At 27.2% G+C, this 26957-nt stretch overlaps 1 protein-coding gene across 8 annotated transcripts in view; it reads left to right on the top strand.

Annotated features, from left to right (window-relative positions):
- Nucleotides 1-26957, top strand: part of C3G (C3G guanyl-nucleotide exchange factor) — a 260568-nt gene that overhangs the window by 170499 nt on the left and 63112 nt on the right. For 6 of the 8 annotated variants that reach the window (XM_075370566.1, XM_075370568.1, XM_075370571.1 and 3 more), the window contains 6 exons: nt 301-581; nt 901-1118; nt 3774-3899; nt 8307-8572; nt 16246-16396; nt 19633-19656. In XM_075370566.1, the coding sequence (XP_075226681.1) occupies nt 301-581; nt 901-1118; nt 3774-3899; nt 8307-8572; nt 16246-16396; nt 19633-19656 (1066 nt within the window). The remainder of the gene's footprint in view (nt 1-300; nt 582-900; nt 1119-3773; nt 3900-8306; nt 8573-16245; nt 16397-19632; nt 19657-26957) is intronic. The other 2 variants (XM_075370572.1, XM_075370570.1) reach the window with 2 other exon arrangements.

Raw genomic sequence — 26957 nt, 5'->3', positions numbered from 1 at the left:
ACATTATGTAAAGTTAAAATCTTGGAGTAGATGTATTCCCTTTTTTGTTAGAAGTGTATTTAATTTTTTTGTTTCTTGTATTGTATAAGAAACAGAATTTGAAAAAATATTATGTCATTAAAATGTTTGAAATTAAAAAAATAAATAAAGTGTTATTATATATATTCATTAAATATGATAAGGTGTTTCAGTAAAAAAAGGGGTACAAAAGTGGTTTAAACATAGTAAATAGTACTTTTTTAGTTTAGTTCTAGAATAGAACATCAAAACTTATAGTAATTAATATTCTTTTTTTTTTAGAATTTGGTTGCACTTGCTATTGTCAAAATGGAACAAAGTAATAAAGCTAATGAGCAGACAAATAATAAGCCATCAACATTAGATAGAAGTTCAACTTATTCATCAGAACTTCCACAACGTAGTTCATTACCAGATATACCTTTAACTCCAAGAGAACGGCAGATATTGGAACAGACATCACAGTCAGTTATAGATAGACATAACACCACACATCATTCTCATAGTTCTGAATCAGTATTACACGATGATACACCACCACCTAAACCACCTTTGCCTACCAGGTAAGAGATTATGTTAGGTTTTTGTTATTTTATTTTTCTGCTTGATGATATCATCACAAGCTTGAAGCTGGTGCATGGAATATATTGTAACATATGAAAAAATTCATGTCTGACTTGTATTCAAACCCGGGACCTTCAAATGAAAGGTCAAGACACAACCACTCCACTATGGAGATAGGCATTATTAGATATACATTTTTGTCATGTTCAGTTTTAATTCTTGTTAGTAATTAGTGGTGTTTAAATATAGCATTTCATTATGTTTGTTGTATTTTTCATTGATATTATGTTTGATTTTTTTTATTATTATTTATTTCAGAGTTTGGTGTAGTGAATCACCTCCTCCTTTACCTCCTAAACAGCGGAATACAAAGAGTCATCCTTCGTGTTCAATGGAGCAATTAAGTCTTCGATCAGAAGATACTTCATCTTTAGGCAGTGTTGATTCTATGTTGAATGCCTCATCTCGTGATGAAGATGAGCTTAGAAATCTTATGATCGACGAAGATAATTCATTGCATAATGATACTATACATGGTAAGTGAAGCTACTTATATCTTTGACATTGCATTACATTTAGTAATAATATATTTAATAGTTTCTTGATCAAGTAGGTCAAAGGTTCTCAAACTTTTTTACCCTAGGTTCCCCTTTTATTTCTGTAAGCAACTTTTATAAAGATTTTTGTTTTTATAAAACTTTTAACTAATATTTTATCTATATTTCTAACTTCTGTAGTTAGAGGTAACATCTGTTTGCTTAACCTGGTAATCTCAGGAACTGTTCAACTGCTTAAAAGATTATTCCTTTTTTAAGAAAGCTTACTTCTTAAATTATTTAGTGATATCCACCCAAACTTTTTAATCCATTCGGCTTCTCTAATAGGAAAGTAACCTGGTGAGTTTGATCTGGTTTAAGATGCCTTTATTATTTTTTAAAGTAAACAATCCAAAATCATAGTTGTATTTTCCTTTTTTTAATTACTTTTTCTTTTTTCAAAATTGTATATATGTATACTAATTACATAAATGGCCATAATTTTCTTCTCATTTCATTCTTACTGGGAAATTAGTTCATATAGTTTAATTTTTTACATATCTTTATTTCTTAAATGCACTTTGCAAAGTGGCTTACAGAGTTCTACAAAAAATAGTACTGATATTAACAGTTTTTTCATGAACATCACATATTTTAAAAATTACTGTCCTTCTGAACTCATTTTTATTGGGATGACACTAACAATTTGAGAATCTCTGAATTAATTAAATTACATATTATGAAAGTCATTTTAATCACTACGTAGTTTAATCATTATAAGTATTTTTTAAATCCCTAGTGAAATTTTGAGCTTTTGGAACCGAGATGCCTTTTCATTTTTATTTTTTTTGTAAAAATTTATATATAAACTACTCAAAATAAACCTCGTACCTCGTATGTACATAAAAAAAATATTCTGCAGCTCTGCATTCTTAGCTTTTATCGCTGACTAACATGGTTGTTGGGCTTGTTACATTGTAATTCCCTACTAAGTCTAGTTTTGTGGAAACATAAAAAATTAACTATACTAGTAGGATATTTAATCAAAATTTCTGTAAATATTTGAGAGCTCTTTATCTAAATACATGTGTAAATAGATTGATTGTTAAGTGTTATCAGCAAGTGCAGAGGAATTAGTAAATATATATAAAAAACTCTTGACAACATAGTTGTAATACTTTTCTGGCATTGGTTATTTATTCTTATATATTGGAAAAATAATTATACATGAAAAAAGTTACCCGTGATTTCTTTTTGGGATGGGGGTAATTTATTGACCCAAAAATTTTACCAATAAATGGCCTCATATATACAAGTCTCTGTACAAAATTTCATCAAAATCAGTTTATTCAGTCAAAAGTTATTAAGCTTCAAAAACACCAATGCATTTACATACATTTGAATGTTTCCTCTCCCTTTTTTTATTTTTTGTGATCCCGGTTCATGAAACATCAAGAAATACAAAAAAATCATACCCTACTTTTTGACTGATTACCATACTTTCCTTCTTGCAGCATAGCTCTAGAACTATGATGCCGTGAAAGTAATACAACTTCAAATGAGTAACAAGTATAAAAGAAACATTAAATCAAAAATATTTTGTTTAAATTTGGTGGTCACCATCATATATTGGGCATCAGAGTAGAGAGTTCTCATTTTTTGCCTTAGATTGTCTAAAGCAGTATTGGAATTTTTGTATTATATTTTTTATAATATACTACTATATTAAATCTTGTATTTATACTCACTGTTTTTTCCATGTTTCTACTAATGTTGATTATTTAACAGTAAAAACGTGCATCTAGTTTTATTTGTTTGTTAATGATTCTTGAGCTTTTGTTTATTTAATTTGTTGAATTGGAAAGATCAAATTTAGAATTTGGTTGAAAAGTATATTATATTCACTCTGTGTTAAGTAATGCTGTTTAGAATTTCTGTCTGTCTGTTCATTACTGAAAACATTTTGTAATAGTGCATATTTGTTGTATATAAGAATTTTAATTAGCTCCTTTTAAGTCATTAGATTTTTTTGTTTTTTCTAATATGCTGATTTTTTTTACACCAATGAACTTTATTTATTTATGTAATATGTTACCTTTCTTTATATCCCTTTTATGATGGTTTAAATTTTTTATTGAAATTTGTATAGTGTTATAAGTTTAATAAAAATTTTGGATTCTTTCCTTTACTAGCTTTTGGTTCTGTTAATCATATAAACATTTTGCTTTGCTTATAATTACTTGCTTCTCAAGCTTGTATATAACTATACCTTAGTTATTTAAGAGTAAGTTGTTTGCTTTGTAGTTTATTATGTTTGTAAGTGGTAATATTACAAGTATATTATATTGCAGTCTCCCAAATATGAAAGTCCTGAACGTTAATTAATCAAGGGGAGAACTTAGGAAAAGGAATAAAAGGTTTCATGATGCAAATTAATAATTATGTTTATTAATGTACAATTTTAATAATTTTTACTATTGAAATTTATCGTCTATAAACTTTTTTAATTTTATAACCTTTATAAAGATAATTTTGATAATTCTTATTAAAAGTGTGACACAATAAATTAGTTTATTATCACTGTTATTATCATTTTAAATAAATATTTATTCTATTTAGTTTAAATATATTGTATTTCTTTTTAATTGTGTTAAGGTTCAGTGTTAAATGGAAGTCAGAACAGCAGTAGTTGTTGCTGCTGGGATAGTCCTTGTAGTAATAATTCACAAGAACATTCACAAGTTCATAACTCACCTGATCTCACTCAACCACCTGTATCAGGTGAGTTAATTACTGTTTTTTTCTTTCAACTGTGTAAACTCGATCAGATTGTAAAATTAAAGAAAGAAAGGTATATCAACAATAAAATAACTTAAAAATAATTAATATTGTATCAGACAGGTTTTTTTCTGCTAGTTTTTATATTTCTGCTAGGAAGAGTTTAGATCATGTTTTAGCGTTTTTTTTTTTCAATTTATGTATAGCTTTTTATAATCATGTAGTCATTATCATTTAGCATTCAGATATGTCTAAAATTGAGGTAGTCCTGAGATGTAGATTTTAGGTGGTCCAGTTTCACCTAAGAGGCAATTTGGCCACTAGTTTGGTTTTTTGTGGATTCCAAAACAGGGAAAAGAGACCTCGGATAGTCCCAGAGGTAAATTTATTATTCTACTGAGCTATAATAAAGAAGCAGGTTTCTTTGAGAAGTTACGAGCTTGTACCGAAGATGAACTAGGATAGAGTCGATACATCCCCACGGTACTCAGTCGAAGGAGAAGGGATGAAGAATAAGGAAAGAAGAATGATAGGGAAAGGGCCTTTGGTCAAGGTAGTTTGATCATTTACTTTTGTCCATACATTTAATGCTTTTAAATACTACATCAGTTGGTTTTGTATAACTGGAAAGCTGTACTAATTTTATTGACTCAAAAACTTTATTGTTTTAACTTGAGATATTAACCATTCATGAATTTTTCTTAACAAGATTTTTTTTATTCTTATTTTAAATTTTTACATGCTAGAATAAGTTATAAGGCTGAACGTCTCACTTCCTTCATGTACAATGGAATGTATTAATTGTATTTGTTCATTTGCGAAATTAGATTATCCAAAATGCCTAAGATGACTGTTAAATATTTACGTAATTTTTAATGTCCTCTTTTGATTTTCTGTTATTTTTAACTGGTAATTTATAATCTGCTCTGTATAATTATTCACTAGTTTAACCATGGCAACACAAGTACATCCTGCCTCTTGCTGTACTCTAAGGCTTGTTATGTGTAAGTGAATTGAATTGTAACTATGTTTTAAAATGCACCACATTTTTTATTACAGTAAGATGTATATGTATGACAAGTATAATTTACCGTGGTTAAAAATATATTTTTTAACATAACATATTTATTTCATTTATCAATAAACTAGATTTGATTATTTGTTACTTAAAAATTGGAATATTAACATTTTTGATGTGCTTATTCATGAGTTTATTAATATATACTTTTTTAGCAAGATAATAAGCTACATTGCCAAAAATATATACAACAGGCAGATATATTTTAATGCATACAGTGTATTAGCTAAATTATAAATATTTATTCAAATTTACTTTTTGATGTTCAATTTTCTTTGTGTAAACATTTAACACCATACAAAACTAAACATTCACTCTTTTAAAATCATATTTCCTTTTAGGCCATTCTTTCTTCTTAAGGAACTTGTAGCCTATAATAGCAAAATCAAAAACTTTGATCAAAGTAGCGGTTCTTACTACCTCTAACAGATCAAATGATCTCAAATAGTCTGTCTTCAGAAGGTACCTCCTTGAGCAATTAGGCCTTCAATGCCAATGGCATCTCTGGACCTTTCTTACAGATGGACAAGGGCCATGAGAATGCATTGACATCTTCTGATCAACATCAATATGCTGGTCAGTATTTATGCCAGTTTTGTTTTTTATAGTATAGGGATTATGACCATTTTTGTACAAAAAGCACCATTAACCAATGGTTTTTTAATTTCCTTTTCTTCCATTCTTTGTTGTTGCTTCCTCTCCTGTTTACAAGTGAAGCTAATAGATGGTGTAACATTACTTTCCTGTGGTACATATTTTTCAAGTCTTCCCAACATGAATTAATCCAGAAAAGAAAATAATACTGGAGTAATTTGCTTCACTATACTATCAGTATGATCAAGAAGAGACATTACAGTTATAGAATAAAAACAAAAATATATTATTGTAGGATAAAATATGAAAATTTACTTTTATTATTTTCAATCTCATTACAATTAGATTTGTGTTTATTAATTATAATAACATAAATTCTATTAAACTTATCTTATTTTATTAGCTCAAACAAAAGCAATTCATATGCATTTTTTGTCAAGATGATAAAGACAACTTCCTTGCCTAATCATGTGGAAGATTGATAGTTTATTGGATAGCCAGACCAATTTCATTTAATCCTCTTGGCCCCTTGATATTGTCTTTAGCCACCATTCTTTTGTTGCTCTCTAATTAACTACATCTTGGCCTAATAGTCCATAAATGTAACAACGTGCAGGTATACTCCCTGTTCAGACAAAGAATACAGCAGGCTAATTATCTTCCAGTTGAACAATTGCACTATTCAACTATATTAGATAACTAAACTTCTAGCATAATGATATGCTAGAAGTTATAGATATGCTAAGTTAGTATTTGATATCTATGAAGATATCAAATATTTACCAATAACACCACAGCAAAAAGTTGATGTTACTGACAGACATGCATTTATTGTCACTTTCTTCATAACCAGTGTTAGGTTTGAAAATATGGTTATTAGACAGTTTTGATAACTATATAGAAAAAACCTTTTAACACTGATTGTTATCCATTAACACATATTTGCAGATTTCTATTTAATATTTTGTGATAATATACTTCTTTTTTTTAAATTTGTTTTATCTCCAAACCATATACTGTCACTGTTTTTTTTTAAGTTTTTTAGTAATTAAATCTTAGCAGTGTTTAAACGTTTTTTACAATTTTTTTTTATATGCTAAGTTTTAAAATTATTTCATTTTTTTTATTGATTTATTACTTTTATCTTTGAATTTCATTTTGCATTTATAATATGTTATCTTTATGTAAATTGTATATAATTTATCTTTTTCTTTTCTTTTCTGTATAGACCTAAAAAAATGTTATTTTGTTTCTTGTATTTTAGAAGTTATTTTTTATATTTGATTTTTTATAAAATTAGTATTTAATTTTGTCTTTGATAAACTTGTAGGTAATGTATTTTATTTTGCTATAGTATTTTTATTAATTTATTTGTTAATATAGTATAACAAATGAAGACGTAGCAATTTAAAAATAAAATTAAAGTTGAAAAATCTATGAATGGTTAGAATTAAGTCAAGTCTTTGTTACTGTTGTATTTTTGTTTTTAAAGTTATTCCATTTTTAAAAGAATTGCATTAGATAAAATCTGCTGTTAGAAAATAACATTATTCATTTTTGGTGGTATTCTTTGTTACATTTGCCATTATTAATTTGTTGGTTTTTTTTTTGTGGGGGGGTTTGTCAAATTCATTGAATGTTTTATTTAGTAATGTTCAGCAAGTGAAAAAGAGTAGAAATTGTTTGAAAAGTTATACGCTACTAAGCTAAAATTTTGAAATGTTCCAAATCACCACAATATGCAATTTTAAGTCACCTCTAAATAATTATGAGCATGAAAATTGAATATTTAGTATAGGTGCTAATTTTCTTGATTGATGAAACTGTTCCCTTATATTTTATTTATGTTGCTTGCATTCAAATGTGTAGATTGACAACAACAATTTGAAGTTAGAAGAGATGACTGCATAATTTCTATCTGAAGCAGTAGTTCTGGTTGAATTCAATTCTACTATGCAGTAAAACTGATTTGTTTTAATTTAATGCCTTGTAATTAAACCATTTATTTTTTTTATCTGTGAAATTTTAATTATTACAATCTGAACTACTGTTTGTACAGGTGGTAGGCTTTGTAATTTGTAGTTGCTGATGGAACTATTTTTCTTTTATTTATACCCACATAATAAAAAATTAATTATGGTTGGTGTGGTCAGTAATACATTTGCAATATATTTATTTCTTCCTTAATAAATATGCTTTCTAGTTTCCTAATTAACACTTCGTTGGAAAATTTTGGTATCATGATCTATATTGTAGTAGTTTACCACTTGAAAACAAGTGCCCTGCATTCTCTTGCTAATTATAGCTTAATGTGGTTTAAGGATAACATTGCAACTAACATTTTAAACCCATTTTAAATGTAAATTTAAACTTACACAGAACTATTAATTTTTGATGAAAAAATTGAAAAACATTTTTTGTAATAAAACATTTTTTATACTTACTTACACTTTCCAGTCTTCTGTGTCAATAATCTTCAATCACAGAAGATGGTCTTGAGAGTGGAGTGATTTGGTGTGTCAGTCACAAGATTACTAAAAGTATTATGGCGTAACTTTTTAATACTTGAGTATTATTATATGTAAATTTGGTAGAATTCATCTAAAAATAATGATTTTGTATAGTTTTCACCACTGACTAAATGACAAAAACACAGCAAATTAAAATTTAATACGATACTTTTAATCTATTGCTTATCTCTTGAGTACCTTTTTTTTATACAAATGTTCTTTTTTTAGGTGTTGTTGAGAGAACATCTACATCATCAGGTTTTGTATCACTTAGAAGTTCTAGTCAGAGTTATAATTACAACTCTAATAAAAGTAGTAATGTATCTATTAGTACTGAAACAGTGCAGCTTAATAGTGTTATATCTGGACAAATGATAACAACAGTTACCACTAGCAGTGGCAGCAGTTCATCTTCTATTACCACTACTACAACTACAGTACAGCAGAAGTCATCAAGTAAATCGATTTCAATATCATCACCACCAGCACTTCCTGTAAGATAATCCTTTAATTAAAATTCTTATTTTTTCTTTCCTGGCTATTTAGTTTTATGATATTCTGCATAAGGAAAGGTTTGCTTTGTCAAATTTTACATGCCAGGGTTTTTGAGATCTTAATGTTTGATGGGCTTCTAATCAAAACCACAATTTTAGCATTGAAAATTCTGGAAGGATGTGTATGTATATATATATATAATATAATATGTTTGTGTTGGTCTGTTTTTTTGTTTGATATCTCCAAATTGGATTACTCGACAAGGAAATTATGGCATACAATTAAATTTAGCATGATCATTTCTATGTATATGGTATTGATGCCATTTCATTTTGGCCAATGGGGCAGAGATGGCAGACCTTATCAAACCCTTATCTCAAAATTTTACTCATAGAATATGCAAATTTTTTCACATAATTTAATACTGTTAAGTAGATAAGATACTTTCTGATGGTGTTTGGTTTTAATTAAAATTCCCATAAAGGGGGAACGAAAACATACTTTATTTTTGTAATTTCTAGATTCGAAGTTACATTTTTTTTTTATTAGATGATTCATTACTTTACTGATTATATCACTTTGGTTATTATTTGGGTAATTTCATTTAGGGTTGGGAGGGATTATAAGTATAGTTTTATTTGTTTTTAAATCAGTTAACATTTGTTTTCAATATTTTCAGACAAGGTGAACTGATCTTTATTAATTCTTTATGCTGACTTAAATATGGGTATTGACACCATGTAATTTGTATTATAAATGTTCAAAGTGTATGAATTGCATAGTTTTACAGCTTTGCCAACAAAAGTTTTGCAATTCTTTGCTGGTTTATTATATTCCAATCTGTGTGTTCTTCCTCTTATAAACTCTTATTCATTTTTTTTAATATTATGAATAATTAATAATTATTAGAGACTACTTCATTTTTGTAATAAGTTGAAATTGCTTTTCTTGATCTAAAAAAGGAAATAAAGAGAAAAAACAGAATGATTTTGTCTTATTACTTTTTTTAGTGAATTAACTTACAGTAAATATAATATTTAACTTTTCTATAATATAATGTTTTTTTAAATTTATTTATTTTGTCGGCCAGAGGATGTTATTGAAAATTGTTAAACTTTGATTGTAAATAAAATTATCTTAAGTTATGTAATGTAAGAAAGACTTCTTATGAATCTATGAATTACTCAACTATTTTTTGTTTAAACTTTATAAATGTAGATTAGTTTTACAGTCAAGGTTAGATGTGAAAGACAGTCAACTTAAATGGAAGTCATGTATACCACACCTATTCTGGCTGAAATTTTGTTTTAGGACTGAACTTCTGGAAGTGTAATTACCAATTCCCTTATGTTGAAATAGATTACACAAGTTATGTTGTTATAGATATGAACAATTATTGACATCTTTCTTTATAGTAATAGATTTAAATCATGTATACATTATTAAACTTTTTTTCTTTAACTTCCGGGACCACCGTTAGGTATTGCTACAGACGATGAGATGAATGATTTTTAGTATGTGTGGAAGTGCCATACCTGACTGGAATTCGAACCCAGGACCTCTGGATGAAAGGCTGAGACACTACCACTTGCACCATAGAGGCTGACACATGTTTAAACTTAGCCATACTTAACATCACCTACTTATTTAATCACAGTATAGAGAAAATCACACTTTGTATTCATTGCATCCTTAATTAATAAATTTCAATATTAACATAAATTGACTGTTATGCACTCTTAAATTATATTAAAAATTTTATTTAATGACTAGCAGACCTGGGAATGCTTCACTATAGCTAGATTTGAGTATATATATATATATAGATTAAATGAACACAATTGAAAGTTTGATAAAACGTTAATGAACATTACGGAACTTCACAAAATTTAACCTTTCCCTTTTACCCTTTCTCCTTTTTCTTTTTCCCATTTTCATTTTTACCATATTCACTTTTCCTCTCACTCATTTCCCTGATTCTCCTTTCCTTTCCCTTTTCTTTCCCCGTTTCTCTTTCTCCTATTTCCCTTTCCCATTTTCTTTTTTCTCCTTTCCATTTTCTTTCCCCTTTTTTTAATTTTTAATTTTCTCTTTTTACCTTCTTGATTCTTCCATTTTCTGATTATTCCCTCTTTCCCTTTCTCCCTTTTTCCTCGTGTGTAAATCGGTCCACTAGCTTTTTAGTGTATAGTGGACACACATTGGAAACATTGAAATGGAATCGTAAATTATTAAGTATAGTGTGAGTTGTTTTTACGTCAAACAGATAGGGCTGTTTTTCAAAAAAAGCATGTTCTACCTGTCACAGGTGTGACAATGTATATAATAGTAAGTATATAAAAGCATGTGCGTATTCGAATGCAATGTCGTGCCAAAATTTCAAAGCAATCGGTGAAGAACTTTTGGAGATTAAAGATTTTGAACAAACAAACATTTACATTTTTATTTATATAGATTAGAAATGTCCTGTTTGTGGATTTACTGGGTGTAATGGGAAGAAGCCATAAAATTAATGTTAATGTAACAATTTGAACTGGTTTATCATGGCTAGCAGACAGACACTTATATCATAATTCAATGCTTTGATATCGCTTGAGGAATTTTTATAAAATAATCAATGCTAATTGGCTGGCTATCAAAATTTACTTATAATAAATAGTAAATATTAGTAATAATGTAAATAAGCAACTTATGGTAAATAATAACTTATCATTTGCTGGCTTTAATTGAAAAATTTAGCCTGAATATTTCAACTCTAATGGCAGCCAATAGGAATCAAAGTTACTTCATGTCCGATTTTTATTTTATTATGTACTTTTACATAATAACTTTTTATTTTTTATTTTTATAATATGTTCTTATTTTAATTTATTTACGTACTTTTATAATTCTTATATTTTTTATTATATATATATATATATATATATATATACTATTGTATGAAATACAAACCACCAAAACACAGTAATTAGATAAGTTAAACTTACCATATTAATTTCCAATAATCAATTTTTATGGGATCCTGTAAATTCCACTCAAATTGTATAAACTATATGAACCAGTGTTTATTGTTTTTTAATTGTTTTATTATATGGTTATTTGTTTGATATGCAGGCTTAAATTTATTTGTATCATAAACCTTTGTTATATTTTACTTAATAATAGGGGATCAGACATTTTAGGAAGATTCTATATCTATATCTATATATATATAAAAGTAGATTTAATTTGATCAACCTTCAAACAGAGTATGAGGATGACACAATTATAAAAGCTGCAATAGATGGCAGCACTTTTTCATTGTTAATGTATAATTCAATCTATTTCAACTCAGTTCAGTAATGTCATTTGGTCTAGCTAGACCATATTTATATTTATTTTTTAGTTTATTTAAAATTTAATTTTTATTAATTGACATCATATTTTTATGTATGTAATTTTTAACTTTGATGTTTAATTTTTAGTTTTATTTTTAAAATTAAAATTTTTTTAAATATTTAATATATAAAAGATAGAGTTTGATTTAAATTCTAATTATTAACTTTGAATCATTAAATTTTATAATTCATATTTAAAAAATCTAATAATTACATTTTAAAAAAGCTTTATTCTTTTATAAAAAAATTATTATTTTGTAATATTTATGTATAATATGTAATTTGATGTAAAAAAAATGTAATGCAGCTGATGATGCGGGAAATTTGTGAAAATGTTTTTGCATGTATAATGGAATAAGGTAAGTGTCCATCCTACTTTATTGTTCTGTACTTAGGTTGATCAAATAATTTTGTATATTAGTACAGAGAAATATGATTCTTAAAAGAATATACTTTAGAAAAATAATTATAAATGCCAACCAGGCAAAACTGTTATTTAAATTCTACAAGTTAATATTAAATTTAGTAATATAATGCATTCAATAAACTTCAAAAAAAATTTGCCTTAAATTAAATGTAATATATTAATATGCTAGGATCAATATAAACAATTTCCAGTTTAATAAATGTATAAGAAAAACAAAACAATTTGCTGAAAAGTTTAGGATAAAACAAGAAATCAAACGTGCATATTACAAAAGAAATTTGATAAATATTGAACTATACAATACACATCTCCACTTAGTGAAAGTTCTGGGACATTTTATATTTGTTATGTATTTAATTTGATTAAAACTAATATTGAAATGTATAAAATTAAACTTAATGATTCTAAACATAACAAAATTAATAGTTTAATAAAAACAAAAAGTAATTATAATGATAATAATAAAGGCTTGGGTTATTACATAATATAGAGGGATTTGGTGGGAAATAGTGATTGTGAGAATTTGCAGTTCAAGGACATGCAGGTTGATTCAGGTTCATTTACTGATACTTGTCTTGATTTGATAAATTTAATAATTGTGGCCCTTGGTAAAGAGGAACATTTTATTGTGGCTAATATGTTTAAATTTAATCTGAAGAATAATGATAGGAATGATATTATTAAGAATATTTTAATGGATTGTGAAATAAATTTTAATAAAGTAAATTCTAATGATAAAGAAATTTTATGTAATATAATGACTAATAAAATTCATGATATTAAATGTGAAAATTTAACCTACAAACCAAAAAGATAGAAACCAAAAGATAGAATTTCTATATATATAGAGGAAAAACCACTAGATCTTTCAAAATTAGGTTCTCTGAAAATTTAAGATATAAAAATGGAAAACTTGGTTTCTCTAATGTTTCTGATCATCGTATTAATACACATTCAGTATCTGATATTCAAACAAATTTGGAAATACTGCAAATTAAAAATGTAATATGAATACAAATAATAGGGATTTAGACATTTTAGAAAGATTCTGTATATATATATATATATAAATATAAAAGTAGATTTAATTTGATCAATCTTCAAGCAAAGTGTGAGGATGACACAGTTATAAAAACTGCAATAGATGGCAGCACTTTTTCAAACATTGTTAATGTATAATTCAATCTATTTCAACTCTGTTCAGTAGCCGGCCTCCGTGGCGTGAGTGGTAGCATCTCGGCCTTTCATCCGGAGGGCCCAGGTTTAAATCCTGGTCAGGTACAGCATTTTCACAGATGCTGCAAATCATTCATCTCATCCTCTGAAGCAATATCTAACGGTGGTTATGTAGATTAAAAAACTCAGTTCAGTAATGTCATTTGGCTAGCTAGACCACATTTATATTAATTTTTTAGTTTATTTTTAATTTAATTTTTATTAATTGCCATCATATTTCTATATATGTAATTTTTAACTTTAATGTTTAATTTTAATTCTTAACTTTGAATCATTGAATAATCATATTTAAAAAATCTAATAATTAAATTTTAACAATGTTTTATTCTTTTATAAAAAATAGAAAACTTTTTATTATTTTGTAATATTTATGTGTAATATGTAATTTGATGTAAAAAAATGTAATGCAACTGATTATGCAAGAAATTTGTGAAAACATTTTTGTATGTATAATGGAATAAAGTAAGTGCCATCCTACTTTATTTATTGTTCTGTACTTAGGTTGATCAAATAATATAATATTGTATATTAGTATCGAGGAATATGATCCTAAAAAAATTCACTTTAGAAAAATAATATTATATATATTTAAACATTGTCTCAAAAAAGTATATACACAGTTTGAACAATTATCTTAAGAAAATAATTAGATACATTATGCTTGTGTTGGTTTTTAACTTAAATTTATATTTAAAAATGACCACTATTAACCAATGACCACCTTATATTAGGTTATTGTTACACCTACGGCAATGGTTTAATACATATCAGCATGCTAACTGTACCGTAACTAAAGGTATTGTGTTAACTGCATTTTCAATTTTCTGTCAGCTGCTGCAATGTGCTTTTGTTCTGCAGCATACACAGTGTCTTTTAAAACACCCCAAAGGTAGATGTCGATGGGTGTAAAGTCTGCAGATTAAGCCTGGAACTCTGAAGGACTTCCTCTTTGTCCTATCTGTAGCTCAAGAAAGATGTCAAGAAATTCCATCAGGTCATGATGATAGTGGGATGGAGCCTCTTCTTGTTAAAGTAATTCAACTTTACTTCACCCCAAAAAAGGTTATGTAGAGCAGGAATAATATTGTTTTGTAGCATCAGTAAGATATGGTGGTGACAGTTCCTTAAAAGAAGAATGGCTTAACAATTCCTCTAGAAGATAAACCACATCATACTAATAAAAAATCTGGTAAATTTACAGGTTTCTGTTCAATTAAATGTGGATTTGTGTTACTTCAATAAATACAGTTATGCCTGTTAATTGTTTGATTAAGCTAGAAAGTGGCTTTATCTGACCAAACAATTAATCTTCAAATCCTTCATTTGACCTGGTACCATACAGAAAAATATACTCGCCTGTTTTGATCATATTCATTTAATGCATGCGGAAGAAATCTTGGATTGTATGGTATCCACTTATTAGTTCATAAAATATTATGAATACACTTATTTAATACCAGTTTAAAAACTTTCCATGAGAGATTTCTTTTGGGGATCATTAAGATTTGCATTATTAAAGCAGCTGTGTTGCCATGGGATTCCTTCCACAGAAAAATTCGCCAAGAGGAAGTGGTTCTCTGCTGATTGCAGATAGGACATAAGAGAGCTACTCATGGGTACCTGATGTCAGCAGAAAATGCACTAGTATGCATATGATGCAAGTGCCCCTTGACTGTGTGCCACATACTTGTGGATTGCATACGTTATACAGCCTTGTGTCGTAAATTTAGATTGCCCAGGAATTTTCATCAAATCCTGGACAACTCCAAAGTATTAGTATTTTACTTAATTTTTAATAGTGCTATTAAAATTTTCTTTTTTGTATGGTAGTAGTATATTTTTGTATTTAAAATTTTAGTTTAAGTTTTTTATTTTTTTGTATTGTCTTTGTTTTTAGTATTTATTTTGATTTTTAATTTTGTTTTTAAATTTCTACTTTAAGTTTCTATTTTGTTTTAATTTTGTTGTTGTCTTATTAGATTTTATATTCTATTTTTATATTTCATATTTTTGTTTTCTGGGCATTGATAACATGAAAAGTTTTCACCCAGAAAAAAAAATTAAAGCAGCATTTTCATTACCTGTTGAAGTTTTTCTCCACCCAGACTGCCCCTTGTTTATTTTTTCCACTATTCCATTCGCTTCAAACTTGTCATGAATTCTTTGCGATTGTTACTTGTCAGTAATGGTATTCCAAATTCCATTGTCTAATATCTTTGAACCTCTTTTAACATTCTCAATTTTCCAGTAACACTTCATCCCCAGCCACTTACATTGGTAAAAAGACAACTGAATTTCAGCCATGTTTATTACAGAGTAAATAAAATACAATCTAACAATGAGTGACAATAAAAAGCAGATGTTTTGAACTATCAGTTTATATGGTTTGACATTTCTACCCCTACCATGATGCCAGCCTACCTAAGTGAGGGAATTACGTATGAAAAGTTGTAATATATGTAAAAATACTATACCTGATTTTAAATTTCAACACAGGTCTGTCTAGATGAAAGATAGAAATGTTGCTATATCTGTGAAACAATTAAATATACTTTGTTTTATTTATTTCATGTCATGAGCTACTTGTTTATTGTTGTATCTATTCTCTATTCTTTTTTTTTTTTGTCAAAAGGCAAAACAACGATCACGCAGGGAACGTCATCCATCACAGTATGATAATGTGCCATCAGAACAGACACAAAGTTGTATTACAATTAATCAAGCTGGAACTAATTCAAGTCCTGATGCTTGCCCTCCTCCATTACCCATAAAAAAGAAGCATAGTAAGTTAAATTATATAATAACTAATCTTTAATTTTATTTTTATGTTAAAAGATAATCTTTAATAGTAATGTTAATGGGTATTATAATGGTGGTTATCAATGGCATATTACTGTTTATAAATATTGTGTGTGGTTTTTATTAATGGCAGATAATGAGCTATTAACATATAGTTTGATTTTGTTGGATTTTTTATGCTTTGGTATTATTATTTTTTACATTATTAACCTGTAGAAATAATTTACAAAGTTTTTTTTATTGGTACTATAATTTATTATTGAACTTTTTGTTTTACTATTATGGAAAATTAATTTTTAAACCTTTTAATTTTTACATACATAATAAGTAAAGTTTGGTACTTTTAAAAGGATTTGTACAATTTCTTATCCTTAAAAATTTGATTTCCTTTATGTTGCTTCTTCACTTACAGAATAAATTATGATTCTGTATTTTTTATATTGTTAGGCATGTTTTTTTTTTACATGAAGGCTGTTTCAGCTTTGCTGCTGGTTTATATTTCAGAAATATATTTTGCGTAAATAGTTTATTAATTTGTATTAGTAATCATCTGTTGGCAAAAATAGCCCAGTCATATTCATATCTGTTATGACATGTTTAATTAAATATATGATAAAATAAACAGTCCTGCAAAGTATGAAGTTTGAGCTGTAATTTATTTCTTAACAGTGAAAAACAAATGTGGTGCTATAATCCACGAAGAAGTTTGCAATGTTTGTGGACCATATGTTATGTGTGATTGTAAAGTTCAAAAACGATATCATTTGCTTTGAGTAAGAATGAATTTTTACAATGGAGAATTTAGGAATTGCCCAATTGTGATCACAAATGATTTGTTGGAGAAACTAAATGATAAAATTCATAAAAACAGATGAATATATCTGTTTTATACCTGTGGATACATATTGTAAAACTCTGAAAAAAAATATATGGATGTGTTATTCAGAGCAAAAGACAGAGGAAGCTGTCAGTGGGATTTTATTTCTGCTCGATAACACTTGACTACACACTGCAACAAAAGTAGTAAGAATTAAAACAAGTTTTCTGGGAAATCTTTGAACAGCCACTACAGAGTCCTAATATTATATCTTACAATTGTTATCTTTTCTCCATTTAAAACATGGCTTGTTTCATAGATGTTTGAAAATTGATAAGGGACTGAAAATGAAGTAATTTATTTAATTCGTTTAGATAGCTGGTAGTAAATTTTTTTAAAAACTAAATAATAAAGATAGTAGAATCATATAAAAAATGCGTTTTGTAAATGGAGATGTGGAAAATAATGCAGATACAGATGTTTATTTTATTAACATATAATATTAAACTTTATTTTAATGTAATAAAACTTTTTCTATGTTTATGTAATTTATCTTTGTTTGTATATAAAAACAGTCCTTACATAAAAAACATGCCTCATATTATTCTTGTAGTTTGATGATTTATGAAAATTTTATATCTTAGAAACATTGGGTTTGATTTAAAATAATTAAAAAGTAGCTAAATTGATGAAAAATGTTATTTGTAGATTAGTATTTAATTCCATTCGGACTGATTTTATGTGATTTTATTTATGTTTGAGGAAGTGATTTTTATTTCTTTATTGCCGGTATGAACTGACACAAAAACATCAAAAGCATTACTGTTGTCAAACCCAACCTGTGTAAGGATTATCATTTATTGAAACAACAAAACAGAACTGTTTTATTTCTTACATTTCTTTCATTTCTAGGTTCAGTTCTTATGACAAGAAGCCTTCAGTATGTACTGATTAGATATATTCAAATTTTTATTTAAAATGACTACTTCAGAATGAATAAAAAAATTCAGTTAATTCATCATCCTATTTAATCATCCCAATCTTTCATTTAATCTCCAGTTTGTATATCATTCTTCATTTCCATAAACAAGTCCAGGTTCTGTACCCTTTTATTTAATTATTTACATATTATTGATCACTTACTATAAGCATCAGTTACTTTTTCATGTGTTGTAAACTTTACTTTTTTCATTGAGCATGAAAACATTTTTAAAAACAGAAAAAGGATTCCTAATAGTTGTTCATTAGAAATTTTATTTATTAGGAGTAATAACTCTTAAAGATTATATTGTAAAATTTGTTTGAAATTTTAAATAGTAGTTAGCCCTTTTTTAAATCAACTTTAAATAAATAAGGAGGTTACCAATTCAACCTTTTTTATGAATGTAAAATCATACTTTTCACGAAATCAAATTTTTTTGTAGCGGAAGTTCCTTTCACTATAAGCCACATTAAAATGTTTTCTCAATAACTAAGTTCGGTTATGTTGTGTAAAGCTCAATATTATGCTCATAAACCAGCAGATCCTTTTCACTTCTTTCTCTTGTTAAGTTAAAACGGGTATGTAACATATTGTTTCACAACAGAAAGGGATATATTAATTTGTTGGTGTACACTTCATCCCAGTCTCTTTTATGGTGTGACGCATGTAAAGCACCTGATCTACAAGTAGCATCTACAGAACTGTTTTCTGTGAGATTGATGATGTTCACTTTAAAGTCAGTCACTGTGGTGAATGAAGTGAAGTTAATATTGTAGAAGTAAATATCAACTACATTTTGGTGAGCTTAACCCATGCTGATATGCAACTTAACATTCAGCTGTATAAAGAAGGCTATCAAAAACCACTTCACTGCCAACTTTTCCTAATAATCCTGGTATAATCCTGGTAGAACTTGGTGTTATTCTTGAAGATGACTGACTTATGATTCATGTTAGGTTACCTATATCCATTTTTTATTATTCTAAGAAAACAATTCATCTCAAAATTATTTCATTTGAAAAAAGCACAAAATGTATAGTTAATAAATTGAATTTTAAGTTCTCTAGACTGTCAGTGATATTTTTATTTATTCTTTTATAGACAGGTATTTTAGGTAGTGTGATAATTGCTATTAAAAACCTACTAATTAAAAAAATATTGTTACTCTTAATGCTATTAATCATAATTTAAGCTTAAGCTGCATCTATTCAAGAAAATTCTTTTTTTTATTTTTTTGTTAAGTATATATAGTTAGTTTTGCAATAACAATTATAAAAAAAAATTAAAAATTGAATGTTTATGTTGGTTTACTTTTGTTGTTTTCTTCGTTATTTATTACTAATTTGATTATCTTGTTTTTATAAGTACTGATAAATATAATGTAGACAATGATATCATAATTAAATTGTTCTTTTTTATAGTGTTCCAATCTGTGGCATATTCTGGTAAGAAAAATTGGTATAATGAATGCTGAAGTACCGATATAATTTTTTTTTTGCATCTGCTTGCTTCACATGCTTTAAAAGAAACTGTCATTAATGCTTAATTTATATTTCATTTGTTATAATTATTATTATGCTTATTGCAGTGTTATTTTTTTACTTTATTCAATTTTTATTATATGTTTTTTGTGTCATATTTTTATGTTTTTCCATTTTACTTTCATTTAAAAATTAGAAAATTATAGAATTTTCTTATCAGTTATTTTCATTGTTGTGTTTATTAAGCATTAATCAACAAATGTTACAGTAATACTGCAGGACCTAATTCAGTTTCAATTACTTATGTTACTTTTTGATGAATTTAAATTTAAATGCCCATATTACTAATGTATTTTGGAATGTTATATTTCATTTAATGGAACATTATCAGTTGTATATCAAGTTGTGACAGGACTGCTTTGAATTATTGTAAATAAAGAAATGTAATTAAAGAAATGCCATAAATTAGATTGAAATTAAGCAAATTTATTATAGTTCAATTTTTTGAATAAATTAACCCAATTTAATATCAAATTGGCAGACTACGTTAACAACTTGACTTAGAATACAGTTAAAAAATATAACTAGCACAGTTGTAAATAAAATGTACTTTGTTTTATTATTGCTGTTTTATTTTTTAAGTAAATTGGGTTCTGATAACATAACATTAAGGCAGTGGAACTTTTTAATAACTTGAGTTATTAAAAATAACTCAAGTATGTTTATATACAGTATAAGTATCAACAGCTCACTCATATCAAAGTAAGCTGGTTTTTTAGCTAATTATTGTATTTTGTCAAAACTACTTTCTTATATAAATTAGAATTCAAATTAGACATCAAGTCGTCATCAAGTAGCAAGACTAGTTAGAATGCATTTATCACAATTAATTCATATTAAAAATAGCCATTTATTACTTGTTAAGAAATTATTTCTTTTACAAACTTTCTGAAGAAAAGTACAGTATTATTTCGGTCATATGGCGGAAATGGGGGGGGGGATTTGAAAATGAATTTTCTTTACATTTTGAGGTATGAGAAGTATGAAAATATCATTTACTTAAAATTGGGTTTATATATATATATATATATATATATATATATATATATATATATATATATATTTGTAGCGCCTATGTATAAAACTTTGTGGCTCAAATATCTCCAAAAGTACTAGATCAATTTCATTGAAATTTAATTTGCTGTAGTATATCTGAAGTTGTGAGTGTGAAAATCTGATGAAGATTGGTTAGTCGTTTTTGAATTACGCTCAATTGTCAGGTCTGTTCAGAAAATAACAAACTTTATTTTTTAAACTTTATTATTAATTTTACAGATTTTGGTCCATGTCCGCTTCAAAGTACTCCCCTCCCCTATTCACACACATTTCCTGGCAGTGTTTCCACTTCGCTAAGCAATCCTGGATAGCTTCATATGAAATAGTCTTTAAGGTCTGTGACAAATTTGCTTTAATGTTGTCAATTGTCTCAAAATGGTGTCCTTTCATCACCGACTTTAATTTCAAAAATAAGAAAAAATCATGAGGAGCCAGGTCTGGCGAGTAGGGAGGCTGAGTGAGAACAGTTATCTGATTTTTAGCACAAAACTAACGAATTGAAAAACTTGAGTGTGTGAGCGCATTGTGGTGAAGGAACTATGAGTTGTCTTGCCACAACTGTGGTCTCTTTTTGTGTATTTTTTCACATAACCATTGTAAAATGCCTGGATAGTATGCACCATTCACTGTTTCACCTTGAGGCAAGAATTCAAATTGCACAATTCCATTAAAATTGAAAAAGAGGCAGGGGGCATCACTTTGACATTGGATTGTGACTGATGTGCTTTCTAGGGGGTGGAGTTCCTTTGCCAATCCATTATGATGATTGAACCTTTGTCTCAATGTCATAGCCATAAACCCAGCTTTTTTCCCATTATGATCCTTTGCATGAATGTTTCATCATCATTGGTTTGTTCAAGAAGTTGCTGACAAATGTTCACTCGATGTTATTTCTGCTGTTTGGTCATCAAACAAGGAACAAACTTTGCTGCAACTTGATGCTTGTTCAAGTTTTCAGTCAAAATGTCATGTCATGATTCAGTTGCAATTCTAACCTCTTCTGCAAGTTCTCTGATATTCAATCGGTGATTTGCACGCACCAAATCTTTGATTTTCTAAACGTGGGTGTCATCAGTTGAAGTCTTAGGCTATCCTGGTCAAGGGTCATCTTCAGTTTAAATCATGAAAACCATTTGTAACATTGCATACAACTCAGAGCATCATTTCTGTAAGCTTGTTTCAAAAGATAAAACATTTCTGTTAAAATTTTCCCCAGTTTCACTCTGTATTGTTAATCCCAAAAATCGTACATTACAAAAATCGCTAATAACACTTAAACATGTTGTACTGAAATGACAATAACATGAAAACTAAATGAGATATCAACAATCCAAGAACATGTGGTTTACAATGGCGGTTATGCGGAACATAACGCTGTTAGCTGCACATCACTAAATATCTCCGTTGGTATGTAATTAGAAATGTTCGGTTATTTTCTGAGCAGACCTCGTTTGTGGTGCATTTTCGTCAAAAAAAGTGAGATTTTAGGTTTCAATAGTAGTGTTGTAAGTCAAAATACTATAAATGGTACCACCATTTCTGAAGCAGATTACGGGGTTGTTTAATTTGTTTAGAAAATTTTATATTACAATAAAAAACATAGATATGTAACTGTTAATCAGTGGTCGCAAAGAAGCTAATGTTGGGTTAAAGCTCATTATATATATTTTAACTTGAGTTACTCTAGTTGGTGCAGCTGCCTAAATTTCATATCAGCGGTGGACTCTTATTTTTTTTTATTGAAATTGTGGTTATAAAATGAATTACCGCATGAAACCATTCATAAAATGAATGGTTCATTTATGATTAAAAAAATTGCTAATTTTCTTATTAGTTAAATTTTGATATTATATTTTAACTCTAGATACTTTATGTGGTACTGCTGACTGGATATATAATTTAATTGACCCTTAATCTATCCAAAAAGATTGAACTATATAATAAGATTTTCATATTCATGTTTATTTTTTGACTAACCAACATTAAATTCTCCAAATATTAAGCTAATTTACAACTATACAAGTGGTCCTACAAACTTGATATTTGCCCTTCAGAGAACAATTGCTTAATTACAAGACTTAAAATATCAACAACAAAATTTTAATTGGTCTTAGGTACTGTTAAAAACACAGTATAATACCTAATTATTATATTCAGATTTTTTTTTTTGTAAATTCAACAAAAATATCTTTGATCTCAATAGAAAAATTCTGTTATAATTTTCATATTTTTAAGTATATTTATAAAAAAAGAAGATTTATCTTTTAGTTCAAGAAAAATTAGTTTTAATAAGGTTAGATATATCTCAGAAATATATTTTTAGTTCGTGATAAAACTCTCTAGATGTATTTAAAGACTTAACATAAAAGAAATCTTGTGATTCTTAATGCAGTACAGTTCCCAGTTTGTCTTTATAAAGTTGATAAAGCTTCCATCTAATAAAGAAACAGTTTTTAAAATCTTTTCTAATACTTTTTTAATTTAATAGTACAAAAAAAATCACTTTTTATACCTCCTTACCTAGAGTTAAAATATCAGCTATTTTAGGTTGTTTTTTTATTCACATACTCCTTTCAGAAATTATTATTGGCTACTGTTGTTTTAAGACTGTCCTGACTAATCATATCAAAAAATTGTAATAGCATTTCTAAACTAACTGCAGATGATAATTTAAATTAATTTTTTATATATATTTTTTTTTCTTGTAATATGTATTTAGGACAGTTTTGTAATTATAAATAAACAATTTTTAATTTTCAAATTACTTTGTAGCCTTTTGTAGTCTTCACTTTTCAGCCAACCGGCAGCTATGGTTAACCATTATTGGTTACATTAAAAAACACTTACCAACAATGGTTATTGTTGTCTTGAAAAATTTTCATTCAGACAATGGGTGTTGAATAAACTATTATCTGATTATATTATTTGATGATATTATATCTGATGCTGAACTAGTATTTTGTATCCTCTAACATAACTACATCAACAGAATTTTAATGATATGCTTGATGAGTATGAATTAGGAAATGAATTCAAGAGACTGTAATGTTATTAATTAACTTTTTTTCCAGTAGGTATTGTTAACTTATATTTTTATGTGAATATTATATCAGCCTTTCAGTAATAACCATTTATGAAATTTCTTTTAAAATTATAAATAATGATCTACTGTCTTGTATTTATACCTACAAAAAAAAATGTAAGTTCATTCTTTTACTTCCAAATACTGTGCTTTGCATCTAATAATAGAAAAACAGTTGATAAATTTTATGGCACTTTATGCCAAGAATAGATTTTTTAATTGTTACTTGTCATTGAAATTATTTGTAAATATTTTTCAGTTTTGTTTTGCTAAATTATATAAGTGTTTGTAAAAAGTGTTTTCATTTTGATTTTTTTTTCACTCGTAGTTATAAATTTAGAAAATGTTATTTAAAATAAATTTTCACATTTCATTCACTTCACACATAGTTTGTGTGTGTGTGTGTATGTGTGTGTGGGTGTGTTTGTGTGTATGTGTGTGGTTAGCATATCGATACTGAATGAAAGTGCTTGTACACATAATGTAATATTAGCGCATCTGTTGAATAAAATTGGAAGCATTACCATTTTATATCACTTTTTCACTGAAATTTTCTCAAAACAATCTTTTACTATTTGCATATACTGGTAAATAATACGTGGGTAGGAGTATTATTTTTTAAACCCCAAATTTGGACAAAACATTAGGTAAGTTATTAATTTGTTAATGTTTTTATTACTTAATTAATTTTTAAAAGCCTATTAAAAATTATTTATTTTAACTACTTTAATGTTAATTTTTAATTTTGATGATTTACATCCAGTTAAGAATAATTTTATGTAATTAGCAGTAGTTTTTTAAAACAACTCAAAAATATATTTTTATTTATAATTAGTCCTATATTTACTTTTCCACTTAGTACATAGCAGAGAAAAGTGACAGATTTGGACAACATGAATTATAATTAGTAAATTTAAAAAAAATTTAATAGGTTACTTTTCAACATCTTCTGATTTGCATTGCAGTTGTACAAAAAGTCTGAGTTTTTTTTTGGAGAAATTGATAATGTCGATATAGAAAAATTAAATAAAATATTTTAAAACTCATAAAAATTAACATTTTTTAAAACAATTACAGAAGCTTGCTATTCCAAAAATTACTTTGTATGAACATTGCTATTAACTTATTTTAACTTATTAGAAGTGAAAATCTGTGAAATTTCACAAGGAAGCTGTCTAAAGTAATAGTTATACAGATAAGAGATTTCCTATCAAAATAATTTAAATTGTGAGTCAGTATAAATATTGAACTATTACTTATATTAATAGAATTGTTGTTGGTACCTGCAATTAAGTTAGAACATACTGATTATAAGATTACTAAGTATATTAATGTAGAGAATTTGTATAAATATAACAAGGTTTTGGATCTCCGTAGAAAGAACTCTTTTGGGTGCAAATATAACCATTTCTGAACAGCCTGTATCATCCTTACTACCCGACTTTGGTTAGGGGCTATGAGTGGTTGCCAAATTACAAGCAAACTTGTGTCATTCTCCTGAAAATATAACACATTAGTGTAATTTTTTTCTTTTTCTAGATAATAATTTTTAATGGACTTTCAAAGTGTTTCAAGTAATCTTCAGTTTTTATTACTATTTTCAGTAATTTATGAGGAAATCCATATGGAGTATAACTTCAAGAGTCCCAGAAGAATGTGGTTATAGTTTTCCAAGCTGAGACCTTCGTGATTTTTTTTTGTACATGTCCTATGTGATGTTAAATGCATCACAGCACATTTGCTTATAAAAATGAAGTAATACATCAAAATGTCATTTGTTGTAAAGAAGTTTCTTTTTTGTCATGACATCAGAAATAGCATCTCCTTCCTTCTTTTATCATGAAAACATGTTTGATATACTTCCAGGCATCTGCTCTTTCAAATGAGTTTGTCAAAGTGGTCAATATTAATTTTATTGTATGAATCCTCAGCCAGAGAATGTACAGTTAATTCTCCAAATTTTCCTTACTTTTAAATGTTTTGCTCCATTTATACGCACCAAAATTTGTTATTGTCATATATTGCCTTTCAGATTGTATTATCTATTAAAACAGATTTAAAATGTTTATTACCTTCTTTGCTCCAGAAATTGATTTTCATCTGCTGTTTCATATTAATATGTTTATTTTTATGATTACTAACTACAGAGCAGAAAAATAAAATGAGATAAATGACCTCGGGCAGTTTTGCCATCCTCTAAAATAGTATGCCATCCTCTTAACTAAACTCATTTTACTGTAATGTTGAACAGCTAATAAATTATAATTCATATCAGCCTTCACCTTGTAGTAATGTTTGTGAAAGAAATTTTATCTTTCTGATAAAATTTCTTTTAGGAAAGAAATTTTTTCATTTTTAGGGGTCCAAAAAAGTTGTTTTAAATTCTGTTCATTTTTGTCTACATGATTTGACTGCCTTCGAAAACTAAATCAATGGATAAATTCCAGTGAAAAACCATTTGTGGTATTAAACCTCTACATTATTACAGTTTTGTTAAAATTATTTATGGAAGTTCACAGCACTCTTCAAAAAAAATAAAATGTATTTTTTTGTGCAACATGATGAAATATTGTTTGGTTCCAGAAATGTTAAATAAAAAACTGAAAAATTCTGTGCATTTACTCTTAGAGGTCTTTTTCTATTATTTGTATTTTTTTAAGCATCCTAAGTATTTAAGAACGTTTGAGTATTATCAAGACTGTTTATTTTGTTTGTGAATGTTTGTTTATGAGTTAGTTATAGATGTTATCAACTGTAGTTAATTTACATGCTTATTAGCATTACACTTAAATTCTCTTATTTAGAGAAATGCACAGTTGTTAAGGGTTTTAAATAGTTTTGCATGTTACTTGAACATTTACAGATGAGGATCTTTTTGTAGCATTGTTTTATTTTAAACTATCTGTTAAAATAATTAGTTTTAATAAGAAATGTAGGTCAGTTTATTTCACTGTCTTTATTTTAAAATTATTTTCTCCAAAATTTAGGTATGATTTAGGTAAAATTAAAGTTCTTACTGTTCATGTTTTAATATTTACTTTAATACAATTGTATAATTAATAGGTTG

The sequence above is a fragment of the Lycorma delicatula genome, chromosome 7 (genome assembly GCF_047948215.1).
Source record: "Lycorma delicatula isolate Av1 chromosome 7, ASM4794821v1, whole genome shotgun sequence".
NCBI classification, from domain to species: Eukaryota; Metazoa; Arthropoda; class Insecta; order Hemiptera; family Fulgoridae; genus Lycorma; species Lycorma delicatula.
Note: the sequence above shows the minus strand (reverse complement) of the source record. Positions and strands in the feature narration are given on the sequence as shown.